At 41.5% G+C, this 14,835-nt stretch overlaps 1 protein-coding gene across 3 annotated transcripts in view; it reads left to right on the top strand.

Annotated features, from left to right (window-relative positions):
* The window catches only part of DPP10 (dipeptidyl peptidase like 10), a 992,794-nt gene extending 979,023 nt beyond the window's left edge, over positions 1–13,771 (top strand). For all 3 annotated transcript variants that reach the window (XM_053254262.1, XM_053254254.1, XM_053254272.1), the window contains exons 23-26: positions 2,592–2,650; positions 2,752–2,824; positions 6,856–6,929; positions 12,278–13,771. In XM_053254262.1, the coding sequence (XP_053110237.1) occupies positions 2,592–2,650; positions 2,752–2,824; positions 6,856–6,929; positions 12,278–12,415 (344 nt within the window). In that variant the 3' untranslated portion in view covers positions 12,416–13,771. The remainder of the gene's footprint in view (positions 1–2,591; positions 2,651–2,751; positions 2,825–6,855; positions 6,930–12,277) is intronic.
* The last annotated feature ends 1,064 nt before the right edge of the window (positions 13,772–14,835 follow it).

Genomic DNA, 14,835 nt, shown 5'->3' with positions numbered 1-14,835 from the left:
CCCTGGTTGTTTGCTTTTATCTATCAAAATGCCTGCAAAGGGGGGGGGTGGAATCTAGTGGGGAGGAGGCCCATTGGCTCCAGTTTTTCTTTTTCTAGGAAAAAACAGCATGTATGGACCCTGTGATTCAGAATGGTACCATGGCAGGTTGTAGCAATAAAATGCCCCTATCCCCAGTCCCAATATAGATCGGGTTCCCTGTGTATGCTAGCTTCCCCCCCTCTGTCACACAACTTTATAGCAAAAGTTTTGGGGTGGCAGTGTTCCTCCCTGCCACTCCTGCCCCCGTCGTTGCCCATCCAAAGCGGAAGTTGAGAGCACGCATGTGCCTGTCACTGTCGCCGCCCTGCGTGCGCCACACACGTCACACGTTGCGTGCACATGTAACTTGTGACGTGTGCAGTGTGCGGGGGGCGGTGACAACAGGCACACACCATGGCGGGCGCATGCATGCTCTCAACTTCTGCTTTGGATGGGCAATGATGGGGGCAGGGGCAGCAGGGAGGAACGCTGCCGGCCCAAAACCTTTGCTATAAAGTTGTGTGCCCGAGGGGGAAAAGTGGCGGGAGGGGTGAGTACTACCCCCCGCCCTTAAAGCTACATGCCCCCCCCCCCCACGGACTGCCAGCCCGGCCCAAATTCGGACCGGTCCGGAGACCTCTGCAGTGGCCCCAGACTGGTCCGGTGCACATTCCTAACCACAGAGGCATGCTCTTGCCACCTGGCTTCTTTTGTGCATGGGTTGCCTGCAGCCCGCACATAAACATGACTCCAGCCCTGGGGTTAAGGGTTCACATGCATCCTTAAACCCAGGTAAAGGCCTGAGGAAAATTCACAGGCCTGGGGCTGAGGCAGCACCAGGATCAAGCTGGGTCTTGGTGCTTCACACAGGCAGCCAAGCCCAGGATGGGCTGCCCAAGCCGGGGCTACTCGTGTAAACAGCCTCAGTAGGTTACACACACTTTTGACTATATTTTGGCTTAAATGAGGGAACTTGGCCAAAAAGCAGCTGTGGGTGCTCCTTTGTGATGCCAGAACCATCAACCAAACCCCTAACAAACCCAAAGAACTTAAGAACAGCCCTGCTGGATCAGGCCCAAGGCCCATCTAGTCCAGCATCCTGTTTCGCACAGTCACCCACCAGATGCCGCTGGAAGCCTACAGGCAGGAGTTGAGGGAGTGCCCTCTCTCCTGCTGTTACTCCCCTGCAACTGGTTCTCAGAGCCATCATGCCTTTGAGACTGGAGGTGGCCCTCGACTAGTAGCTAATGATAGACCTCCATGAAGTTATCCAAACCCCTCTTAAAGCCATCCAAGTGGTTGGCTGTCACCATATCTCGTGGCAGAGAATTCCACAAGTTGATTATGTGTTGTGTGAAAAAGTACTTCCGCTTGTTGGTCCTAGATTTCCCTGAAATCAATTTCGTGGGATGACCCCTGATTCTAGTGTTAAGGGAGAGGGAGAAGAATTTCTTTCTATCCACTTCCTCCACACCATGCATGATTTTATAGATCTCTATCATGTCTCCCTGCAGTCGTCTTTTTTCTAAACTAAAAAGCCCCAGGTGTTGTAGCCTTGCCTCATAAGAAAGGTGCTCTAGGCCCCTGATCATCTTGGTTGCACTCTTTTGCACCTTTTCAAGTACAAGTATAATGACCCAGACTTAGTCCAAACACTATATGCAGATCTTAACCACTTACACCAAACCTATAATTATTGCAACTCGTTTTATGTGGGGTTGTCACTGCACCTAACTCAGAGATTGCAACTGGTGCAGGATGCAGCGGCCAAGGTCCTTACTAAGGCGTCTTGGCGAGCACATGTGACACCTTTGCTCTTTCACTGGTTGCGGTTGAGTCCCGAGTTAGGTTTAAGGTATTAGCTTTAACATTTAAAGCCCTACATGGTATGGGCCCTCCATACCTCCAGGACCACCTTGTTCAGTATGTCCCTCGCCAGGTCCTGAGATCGGTCACAAGTAATACCTTGGTGATCCCGGGCCCTAGGGATATTAAACTGCAATCAACGTGAGCCAGGGCCTTCTCAGTGGTGGCCCCAGCTCTATGGAACGGTCTCCAGGATAATATCAGAGCTCTCCACGATTTGTTGGCTTTCCGTAAGGCATGTAAGACTGAAATGTTCCGCCGGGTGTTCGGTCGCTGAGATAGCTGGTAGTAGAGTGATCTTGTAATCCATGGTTACTGAGTACCCAGAATGTTGGGGGGCAATATGCTAAATCATTGTAAACCGCTTAGAGAGCTTCCAGCTATAGAGCGGTATATAAATGTAAGTGCTATTGCTATTGCTACTATGTCATGTGGAATGAGTACTGTATGGGGTTGGGGTTATGACATTATGTAAGATGTATTTTATAGAGTTGTGTTGCTGTATATGTTATTTTTTGTAAGCCGCCCTGAGTCCTATGGGAGTAGGGTGACATATAAATCTAAATAAATAAATAAATAAATAAATAAATAAATAAATAAATAAAGGGAGCCATCCATAAATGTCAACACAACACACCTCCTTTGCAAAACAACTTGAAGAAATAAAATGTAACCCACCCACCCCACTTATGTTCCATGTACAGCATCGGCTTTTTCGGAAAGATATCTAGGCGTTCCATCTAAGGAAGAAAATGCTTATCAGGTAAGCTAGTTGTACTAAAGAGCTTGAACAGACTGTAAGAACATTTGTACTGTAAACCAGCCACACAGATATCTGTGACTGTCTGTATTTCTTTCTTAAAGGCATCCAGTGTACTACATAATATTCATGGCTTCAAGGAAGAAAATTTGTTAATCATCCATGGGACAGCTGATAGTGAGTATTCACAAAAGCAATTCCATTTGCAGTTGCAGCTTGTCACAAAGAAGTTAAGTGAAATATAGGCATAGTGCAAGTTTGTGTGTTTTTTAAATAATACTGAGCTTTGTCTGCCCCTAGAGATCTAGTTGTCAGACTCCATTGATAGTCTTAGATCTGAACAGATGACACTTCTCTTAACTGAGTATTTGTAAATCCTAGCAGCTGTAGGTACCAATTTGTTTAAGTTTCATGAAATGCCATGTCATTGGTGGAAGGTAACATACTAATAATTGACAACATCAATATTTAATTAGCTTTGAAGTTAACCCAGATTTTGCCAGCAAAATGTCAGCAAAACCTATAGCATACAATACCTTATAATAAATGTATCCTTTGAGTTAACATGATAAACTTTTACAGCTATTTATCAAAGACATGTGACAAACCTGGCTGTATTTGTCAGGCTATCATTGTCCTTTGGTCCACACAGGTCTCTGCCCCAATCCCCTCTCCATATTAGAGACCTTATTGTCGCCAATAAATTAATTATTTTCTCTTCCTTCCTCCTATCTGCACTCTTATTTCTCCTGTGCGTGCACGCGCGCGCGTGTGCACACACACACACACCCCTTGTGCAGTCTGCATTTACACATCCTTGCTTCCCCCATTTTAGACCTGTGGCAGAGAGAGTTCATGCTGTTATATCTGGATGTTGCACTAGCTAATTCTACATTGGGAGTTTGCATTCCAGACTAGGTTGCATTGGCACAAAAGGTAGGGATGTGCACAAATGGGTTCGTGCACTCCAGGGAGGCGGGGGGGGGGCTTTAAGGGGCAGGGAGAGTGCCCTTAGTATCCCCACAGCTTTATCCCCACTGGCACTGTGCCCCAATCTGCTGGTGTGGGGCTTCAGCATACCTCTCTGAAGCCCCAGTCAGCATCATACCAGAAGTGGCCCATGCACATGACCGGGGCTGCAGGGAGGTACGCTGCAGCCCCACACCAGCAATTTGGGGCACAGCACCGATGGGGGTAAAGCGGTGGGGGAGGTAAGGGCACCCTCCCTGCCCCTTAAAGTCCCCCCTCCTCTGAACCAACTTGAACGCCAGACTGCTGAGCTGGTTCATGCACATCCCTAACAAAAGGTTGTGCTATGCATTGCACAACCAATTGTGCAACAGGTTACACGACCTTTTGGTTTTAATGTAAACTGCCTTAAGCCATTTTTGGAAGGGCAATATAGAAATCAAATAAATAAATAAATAAAATAATGAATAGTGCAATCTTGTATATGTCCTGGAAAAGTTTATTGCTAGAGCAGTATCGTGGAGCACCACAACTTCTGCGCATTTCCTAAGTGGGCGCAACTTCTCTCATACTAGTACATTTGTCTGGATGTCAGTCCCTGTTCCATTATCCTTTTTGCACAAGCACAATGCTGGCACCCAGACCCAAATAAGAGACAAGACACTTTGATAGATTAAGATTCGGCCACACGTTATTAACTAACTACAAAAAATAAGCAATGAGGAAACATTTCTGACAACGTAAAACTGAGTGCAGGCAACTTCTCCCCCTCACCCAAGGAATAAAGCCCTTCAATAGAGCTACCTCTTGCAGACAAAGGGACCCTATAGCAGAAGCCAAGGATGGCAGATCTGAAAGCTGGGAGCTGTCTTGAAATATGAAAATTAAATGAACGTGGGAACTTCATTGGCACACATTTATGAATGGCAGCAGCAAGGTTGGTCTCTGGGTCATCTTGAAGAGACCACATTACTCCTCTATCAAAAGAACTACACTGGTTACCAATACGTTTCTGGGCAAAATACAAAGTGCTGGTTGTAACCTATATAGCCCTCAACAGCCCAGATCATTTAAGATAACATATTCTTTGCTATGAGCCCATATTCTACCCATTGAGATCATTCAGAGAAGTTCATCTGCAGCTGCCACTGGCACATCTTCTTCTTCTTCTTCTTCTACTACTACTACTACTACTACTACTACTACTACTACTACTACTATTTATATACCACTTTTCCATGATGTTTCCAAAGCAGTTTACATAGAAAAATAAAAGATGAATAAATAAGATGGTTCCCTGTCCCCAAAGGACTCACAGTCTAAAAAATAAATATAAGGTAAACACCAACAATAGCCACTGAAGGGATGCTGTGCTGGGGCTGGATTGGGCCAGTTGCTCTCCCCCGATACATATAAGAGAATCACCACTTTGAAAGGTGCCTTTTTATTCAGTTAGCAGGTGTCTGATGGTTACTCAGGGACGGGCCTTCACTGTTGCTGCCCTGAGACTCTGAAATGCACTCCCTGCTGAAATAAGAGCCTCCCAATCTCTGACAGCTTTTAAAATCATCCTCAAGAGACATGTATTCCTCCAAGCTTTTACCTAGATTTGTAGAATAGTGACTTGTTTTTTAAACTGTTTTTAATGTTTGAATTCATGTTTTATTTGTTGCAAACCACCCAGAGACATGAAAAACTTAATACAAATATACTTAAATATATTTAATATACAAATATAGATAAATAAATAAATAAAGGTTACATTATGTTAGCGTAATCCTGCACTTTATGCATTTGTGTATTTTATGTTGCTGCTATTATTGTAATTATTGAACATATTATTGTGTACAATGTCTGAATCACTTTACTTTCATGCAGTTTTCAGAACTGCAATACAAGCGCCTTCCCTTTTTTTCTAATGTAGCAGAGCGAGAAATCACCAAATAGAACTAATGAAGATGGGAATGTTGGGAATATTGGTTTGCCGATGGTGGAATACTTGAACATTTATGTAACAGAACTGTAGGATTTGGACATGTTTGTCTATCTTGGGAGTTCACTAAGTGACTCAGCTGGGATTTCTTTGATCAAAATAATGGTTTAAGCCTATTGCACTTCTAGAAAAATTAGTACAGTTTACCTCCCCATGGTGTTAAAAACATTTTATGTTAATTATAATAGAATTAAAGTATAATTGTATCTCTAGCAGAGCAAGGCATGGAACATGAGGCCTGATGTCTGCAGTATGATGGCAGAAATGTTTGGGAACCATTCCATTTCATACGTATTTGTTGTAGTTGTACATACAAGTACTCCTCACTTTGAAACATTCTGAAACGTTGCAAACAGTACATTAAAAGAATAATAAACACTTGTGTATGGTGGGTTTACAGGGGGTATTTTTTGTTTTTGGGTGGGTTTTTATTTATTTTTATGATCACACTACTTCATACAGAGTGGGTTCAGGCATAGCACGGCACCTCTGTTGGAGCCATGCTCTGAACCACACCAATCACTTAAGGAACATGCGCTGCCCCCCCACGCCCCCATTCCCACACAAATGTCTCTAAATTAGGATTTAAGACTGGCTGCAACATCTGAACTCGTCAATCTTGGCTTAATCTTAGGTGCTTTCTTCAGAAACCCCAAGATATGAATCTTGGTTTCAGATCTCAGGTTGTCTCGAGAACGTACCTAAGAATAAGTCGAAATTGCTGAGCTTGGACAATGTGACCAATCTCTGCTTATCCTAACAGACAGGAAATAGATGCTCATTTGGGGATGGGAATGGGAGCATATGCTCCCAGGGCTGAGGGAGAACACATGGAGCTCCACTTCAGCTAATGTTCCACACCAAGTCTCAACCCATCTACAGATTTTCTGTCATATTTGCAGCAACACAGGGAGGTCAGTATTATTATCCACATCATGCGGCGACAGGACTGGACTGAGAGGCAGTGATTTAACTGAGTTAGCTCTGCGGATCACAGCCCACACTCTCAGTTAATATGCTATAGGAACTTTATGAGCAGAAGAAAGGTATTCCCCAAAGTGCTAGGAAATGATTTTGTGTCATGCATATCTGAAGTGGCATGCCTGGATTTCTGAACAGAGTCCTAACAGTTGCTTAACGGATAAAGTGTTTATGCTGAAGTCTAGTCTGCATTGCAGCTAATTTATAGAATCTGATTCACATTCATAATGCCTTCCACTAACACTCAGATGTTGTTGTCTCATAGCTAAAGTCCATTTCCAGCATTCAGCAGAACTAATTAAACATCTAATAAAAGCCGGAGTGAATTATACTATGCAGGTATGTAATACTTAGGTGTCTCCATAGCTTAGTGCATCTTTCAACATGTTTTAATTTTAACCAGTCTTAGGTTTATTATGCTCTCTCTTATTACAGGTATTCAAACACATACTAATGCAAAGCAGAGTATCATCTTTATCTATAATATGACTATTATTTAAGTATCATCAATTATTATTTAAGTATCAATTATAAATCTGAACCAAAATGTAATTTCGAATGATGGTTAAAAATGGAATCAAATCTTTAAGGAGTTAAAAAAAAAAGCAGAACATTAGTTCCAAATTGATATGGTTTCTTTTTCAAATATACTATCCTATTTTCCATATTAATTTCTTGTCACAAATGCGATACTATCTTGAAAATCAAAATTATTTTTTAAGATGAACATTTATTTTCACTTAAGCCTTTAGGACAACATTAGAAATTTTATTCAAAACAAAATATTAAGATATCCTTATCTTAAATGAGAACCATGATATAATTTTGTATTTACAGACAATCACGTTTCCCTGTGTATCCATTCTGCCTTCTGACACCTGATATTTGCTTTTTAAACATCACATTTAAAAAATCAAAAACACTGCTTTAAATGCTGATAGCAATATAAAGAATATAACTTTCTCATCATGCCTAATCTTATGTGTTAATCAAAATAAATGTTGGTAATGAATTCATAGAAGAATTCCAGGGTTCTTTGAAAATTCACTGCAGTCCTTTAAAAGGATGTAGAGAAACCAATGGAGAAAATTCTTGCATGTTTCTCCTTGGGAGGAATCCTGAGATTCACTTCAGTTTTCAGTTTTTCCATGAAAGAACACTGAAATTCTTCTATGAATTCATTACCAACATTTATTTTGATTAATACATAAAATTAGGCATGATGAGAAAGTTATATTCTTTACATTGCTATCAGCATTTAAAGCAGTGTTTTTGATTTTTAGAATGTGGTGTTTAAAAAGCAAACATCCAAGAATTTTCTCAGTTGGTTTCTCCACATCCTTTTAAAGGAGTGCAGTGAATTTTCAAAGCTTAAAAGCTTTGAAGTGAAAATTGGATGTTTGAGGAGTGCAAAAAGACAAAATCTATATCCCTATCTAGTGGCCTTTCACATATTTTGATGCTTGATCACAACCCTTATATGCTGTTGCTTCAGTGCCCCCTTTAGGGCTTCTTTCTTAGTTTCTATCCAGTCAAAAATACCAAGTAAAAATGATGATGTCATGGCACCACATAGCCAGAGTTGGCTGCATGATGATGTCACTTTGATCTAACCGTTTGCAGTTCAGTGATGCCTATATCTTTCCATAATATAAAAGGGCTGTGCATATGATCTTCTACGGAGGCTAGGTGTGGGCAGGGGGAAGACAGGGTTGAACCCCACCCCCCACCCCCCGCATCAGTTGATCCCTCTTCAGCACCTCCACATACCCACACAATCTGCGTTGCTCCTGGCAGCGCAGATTTCTGGGGGCCAGAAAAATGAGTCCCAGCCTCCAGGTATCCCACAATGCACTGCACGACAAGCATGGTGCTTTGGGGGATTCCCCCAGGAGCCGGGCACTCTGGGTGCCTGACTCTGTATGTGCTTGGGCTGCATGCAGCATGAGCATACGCAGGACCCCGGTGAAAGAGCCCTTAACCCTGGCTAAAGGCAGGAGTAAAAAGTCAGATAAGGCAGGGCAGCAATGCCGGGATTGGCACTGATCCCAGAGCTCCACACAAGCAGCCTAACCCACGCTGGACTGCCCTAGCCTGGATTAGGATGCTCATGAGAATAGCCTCATAGACTAGCTTGCTCCTGAGGCAGAACGGAGCTCTGGCTCAATTGGATTGATATAGATCATAAATATTTCAAGTGATGATTCACCGCATTGGAAGTAGAAAGGAATGTGATGTGAATAGAAGGAAGGAGAATAAGAGAGGGTGATGGGGAGAATGATCTGTAGAACAGGAACTTTACTTCATAAGATGATCAACTCCAGGCAGTTTTGGATGATACTGATAATCTAGATCCAATTCAAACTGGTTTTAGAGTGGGCTATGTGGTAGAGACAACCTTGGTCGGCCTGATGGATGATCTCCACCAAGGAATGGACAGCGGGAGTGTGACTCCGTTGATTCTTTTGGACCTTTCTGATACTATCAACCATGGTATCCTTCTGGATCGCTTGGGGGAATTTAGGAATAGGTAGCACTGCTTTGCAGTGGTTCCATTCGTATCTCTCAGGTAGATTCCAGACTGTGTTGCTCTGAGATAGTTGCTATCTGAAATGAGGGTTATTGTATGGTGTCCCTCAGGGCTCCATCCTATCTCTGATGCTTTTTAACATCTGCATGAGACCTCTGGGTGAGATCATCAGGAGATTTGGAGCAGGGTGTTATCTATATGCTGATGACACCCAAATCTATTTCTCCATGACATCATCATCAGGAAATGGCATAGCCTCCCTAAATGCCTATCTAAAGGCAGTAATGGACTGGATGAGGGATAATAAATTGAAGCTGAATCCAAGTAAGACTGAGGTACTCATGGAAACCGGTCATACTTTGAGGGACGTGATAGATCTTCCTGGTCTAGATGAGGTTGCACTCCCGCAAAGGAATAGGTATGTAGCTTGGGAATGCGTCTGGATGCAGACCTTACTCTGGTTTCTCAGGTTGAGGCTATGGCCAGGAGCACTTTCTATTAACTTTGGTTGATATGACAGCTGTGCCCATTCTTTGAAGAGTATGATCTCAGAATTGTGGTGCACTCTCTGGTAACCTCTAGGCTTGACCACTGCAATGTGCTCTACATGGGGCTGCCTTTGTATGTAGTCCGGAAACTTCAGTTGGTTCAAAATGCAGCAGCTAGACTGGTCTCCAGGGTTTCTCAAAGAGACCATACTGTGTCTGTTTTAAAGCAACTGCATAGACTGACAATAGGTTTCAAGGCAAAATACAAAGTGCTGATAATTACCTTCAAAGCCCGAAGTGGCTTAGAACTGGGTTACCTGGTTCTTCTGCATGATCCCCACTGCACATTAAGATCATCGAGAGAGGTTGGTCTCTGTATACTGCCGGCTCCTCTGGCAGTGACTAGGGAGTGGGCTTTCTCTATAGACATTCATGACTTAACATCTTTACCAGCTTTAAAAGAGCCATTAAAACATACTTTTTTGGCCAGGCTTTTAGTAATCTCTGAATGTTTTAAATTTTTAATTGCTATTTAAATTTTTAATTGCTGTAATTTTTGAATGCTTTATTTTTTTAATTGTTGTTTTAATAGTTGGTTTTTATTCTATTGTGTTTATTTTTGCAAACCACCTAGAGCCTTTGGAGTCAAGCAATATATTAAATAAATAAATAAATAAATAAATAAATAAATAAATAAATAAATAAATAAATAAATACAAACTGCTTAGTCCTTAATGTCCAGATTGTTTGAAATCATAATAAAGCTGTGATTGCATGTACTTTGAGGAAAATGGCTTGGTAGTGAAAGATACAGTATTATTGTTAGGAGGAGCTCACACTGTAGATTTTGATTTTGCTGGCCAGGAATTGTCCTTATATGTGTTTTCTAAGGGGTTTGTGTGTGTGTGTGTGTGTGTGTGTGTGTGTGTGTGTGTGTGTGTATGTGCATATGTGCGCAGCAGGGGGTGGATGGATGGTTTTGCATGTTTTTGGTTCTGATGTAGCTTATTATACCGTGTTTTCCTGTTGTTATGCTAATATCCCTTCGTCAAGTAGTAAACCTAGATAAAGAATTTTGACACTGAACACATAGCGCAAACAACTCTTTTGCTGCATTGTCTATTAAAGGTCATCCCTGCCTCTGGCCTAGTAGTGGGGCTGTGTCCTTTAAATTGGATTGGGTACATGGGGAGCTGCCTTCAGGCAGAAGTCTAGGAGATGCCAAGGTTTGAATCTGGGACCTTCTGCATGCAAAGCAGATTGTCTTCCACTAAGCTGCAGCCCGAACCCTTCTGATAAGATCATAATGACCTGAACATCAAACTGCTCCAAGTCTTGGATCTGGAGCTCCAGTACTGTTTGAGAAGCTCAGTTTACCTGCTGTCCTCCTTTAAGTGTTTAGAAACACAGTTGTATTTTTACTGTGAAGTTGAAAGCTGAACTATTGCCTCTATTTGAGCTAAACTAAACTAAGGTAATGACTTATTGGGCCTAATTAAACCTATATGTGCTGCTCTTAAGTGAATTATTCCTGCCTTTGCTGAGCAATCAGATGGTGAGTCAAAGCTGTGACTGAATGGACAAGGTTCAGAGAAACAGCTAGCCACATAACCTTATGGTAGGCTGTGAAATATTGTGAAACTGACCATAGGAGATGGAAAAGTGGGAAAACATGAAACCTGCTGAGGTTGTATGACTTGAAGTCATGTATGTGGCTTTATCTAACAAAATATTTGTTATTATCTGACAAAATATTTGTTAGCCTTTCAAATTTTGACATGTTTACCATTAAGAATGGTGATTTGCATTAAGAATGGTAATTTGCATTTCTACAGGCATGTCAAATCAGAAAAACTACCAATACACATTTTTTCTTTCCCAGATATTAGAAATAGAAATACTAGCAGCTTCATACACTTCTGCCGAGTAGATGTTGTGACCCAGAAACACAGGAAGCTTCCTTATACCAAATGAGACCACTGGTCCATCTTACTCAGTATTCTCTGCACTGACTGGCAGCAGCTCTCCAAGCCTGGAGGCAGAGGCCAGGGACAGAAGCTGGGAGCTTCTGCATGTCAAGCAGGGGTTCTACCACTGAGCTGTGGCTCCCCCCCCCCAACAATGTTCTCAACCTGATTAGCTTCATGATAGTATAGCGAGCCTTTGGATCAGTTTAATTAATTATTAATACTGGTTGACATACAGATTAACAAAGTGCTGGTACCGAGTTGCCTCAGGACATTTGTTTTTCAGGTGGCACAAAGCATCTCTGAAGGAAAGGGCAGTCATCAAAATTCATCCCTCCCCATGTGCAATTCCTGGTGCTGCATTGAAACCACCAACAGTACCAGTATCAATATCTGATAGAAACAAAAGTATTTATTTCCTCTAAACTACTTTGAAAATCCCAATCAAAAAGGCCTTTTTAAGTACAAATATGAAAATAGCCTTTTAGTGCTGATACTCTAGATGCAGACTGTGAAATGCTGGTTTAAAAAGCAAGTAAATGAATTTGGGGTTGAATTTTATTTCCATTTTATGAAGCAGTTACATTGCCTATTCTATCCTGATACAAAAGCATTTTTTAAAAATCGAAGAGAGAAAAATCAGATCCTTTGTCATATCATTTTACTTGTAAACTCTAATTATTTTTTACTTTTCTTTCCTAGATCTATCCAGATGAAGGGCATTACATCACATCAGAGAAGAGTAAATATCATCTTTATAGCACAATCCTCAGTTTCTTTAGTGATTGTTTAAAGGAGGAAGCACCTATTTTATCACAAGAACCAGAAGAAGATGAATAAGGAAGCCTATTTGTACAGAACTGAGGAGACTTACAGTGAGGTTCACTGAAACCATAAATAAAAGTGACTATGAGAGCAGATTCTGCGGAAGTCCAAGGGCAGCTAAGGATATCAGTGGAACAGCACATTTTGTGGCAATGAGCTAATAAACTGGGATTTGAATACAGAAGTCCAAATGTATTACCAAGGGACAAAACATATACCTTTGTGGAAGGCCGACGACTGGTTGCAGTTTCCTGGGGGAAAATTAATTTTGCATAAGAGTAGGGTTAGTGCATGTTGATTCTGTTAAGATTCACTGTTTGTTCCGTACGTAGTTGCTGTTTTTATTTAAAATGCACCATCATTTATCAATTTCAGCATAATGCACAACCTGTCTTAAGTATTAAGTCCACTAATATTTGAAAAGGAGAGCTGCAATCTAACACTCAATTGTAAGTTTACAATAAGTGCAATTCTTTCACTGTCAAGCTTCAAAATATTGAGTTAATAAAGTAAATGGCATTTTATTTGTATACACAGGAAAGAATATCAGGTGGGTAGGATAACAAGAATTAGTACTGGCTCCCCCTGCTGCCCCTAAAAAAAAAAGAAAAACCTTCCAGGCATTCTCTGTTATTAATGTATCTCCTATAATGCATTAAGCAGGATTGGGGTAGTATACTCTTGGACTTTATGTATATACACAAGCCTTCTTCCACAGACAATGTTTGTGCGCTTGAACAATTTTTTCAAGCCATAATTACAGCTATGTTTAAACCAGTATCAACAACTAAAATAATTGCCCAGTTAAAAGTTGTACCTTTTGATTTACTAAGAAATGTTTTGGTTGTGTTTTTCGTATTGTTTACAGTAGTCAATAGTTTGCCGGTTACACACTCTAATTTTAGAATATGCTACTTTGTCACATGTAAATTAGATACATGAATATTAAATTATAGTTTCAGATAAAGAAATTTTATTAACAATGTAATGCTATTGGGTAATACTTTACTTCTCAAATGGTGACATATTTTATAAGGGTGGTTCTTGCCTTTTCTCTTACAGATGGGCTGGGATTCCATTCTGAACTTCTAATGTTTACTGCAGCAACACATCACAGAGCAGTCTGTCAAGTTTTATTTGGTTCTTCACAGTTGCTCATTAAGACTGTTACAAGGAAGATTTACATTCAGCAGACTAACTGAAAAATGATTCTTTTGTTTCATTTGTTGCCAAGGAAAGCCTCATGATAAATGAAATTATTATTTTATTCAGATGAAGATTATGAAGTGCCTCCATGTATTGTCAAGGTGAATTACAACCTCAGAAATTGACACTATGAAATAAACAATCCCATCATTTTTGGCTATCAAATTATGAACTTCCATGACTGAAGCCAAGCGCTGCATTCACACAGGGGCACACTTAGGTCCAAAAGCAGCCTGGACCTGAAGTGCTTTGGAGGCCCCCGCCCCACCCCACCCCACCCCGTGAGGCCCAGCTTAATTTTAGAAAAGAATAATTCCTCCTGCTGCCCTGCCGCTGCTCCTGTCTCTGCTCCACACCCGTCCTGTCGCTGCCCCATGCCCGCCGCTACCCCATGCCGATATTTGCCATCTTCACCACAGGGGGTGGGGGTGAGCAGCAAGTGGAGCAGGCCTTCCCCCTGCAGCGGCTTATCCGGCGGGCGCACCTGCACAGTATGAATAGGGAACGTCGCATGCCATGATGTCACCGGCATGCAATATTCCCTATTCACACTGTGCAGGCACACTGGCTGGACAGGTCATTGCTGCGGTGGAGAGGCCTGCTCCACTCACTGCTCACCCCCCACCCCGGTGGTGAAGATGGCAAATATCAGTGTGAGATGGCGGTGCGATGGCGGGCGGAGCAGCAGGGCTCTGGGAGGCCCCCCTGATCATTTGGAGGCATCCCTAGGAGGCAGGAAGCCACAGACCTGGTCCTTGAGGTCTGTGGCTCAATCCGCCTCTGCATTCACATACTTGTAGATTTATTCCAAGAAACACTGGAAAGCTCTCACCGAATGTTATGCATCTCTTAGAGAATTATATAAACCCCCCAACAATTTTTAAACAAACACTAATAACTAAAATTATTATTGATCCAGTTGGGGGGAGAAATTTGATTTTTCCCCCAACATTAATATTATTTCAGCATAATTTTCTAATTTATTTCATTGAAAATTTATAGTTCTTCCTATATGTTTAACAACAAATGAGGTTTGTAAGCAAATTTAAGAGCACAACTCAACCACAAGGTTCTTTTAAGTCCCATTGCTTAACTGTTTTCAACACTAGACATCAGGACTTAAAAGTGATTTGTTATTGCTCAATTGACTAGGAATACAGTATCCACAGGAATCTTTTGGATTAATATTTTCTTCTTTTTTTAATTAAATTTTTATTAATTTTAACAAT

This window comes from Hemicordylus capensis, chromosome 1, assembly GCF_027244095.1.
Source record: "Hemicordylus capensis ecotype Gifberg chromosome 1, rHemCap1.1.pri, whole genome shotgun sequence".
NCBI lineage: Eukaryota > Metazoa > Chordata > Lepidosauria > Squamata > Cordylidae > Hemicordylus > Hemicordylus capensis.
The sequence above is the reverse complement of the archived record's forward strand: the minus strand, read 5'-3'. Positions and strand labels throughout refer to the sequence as shown.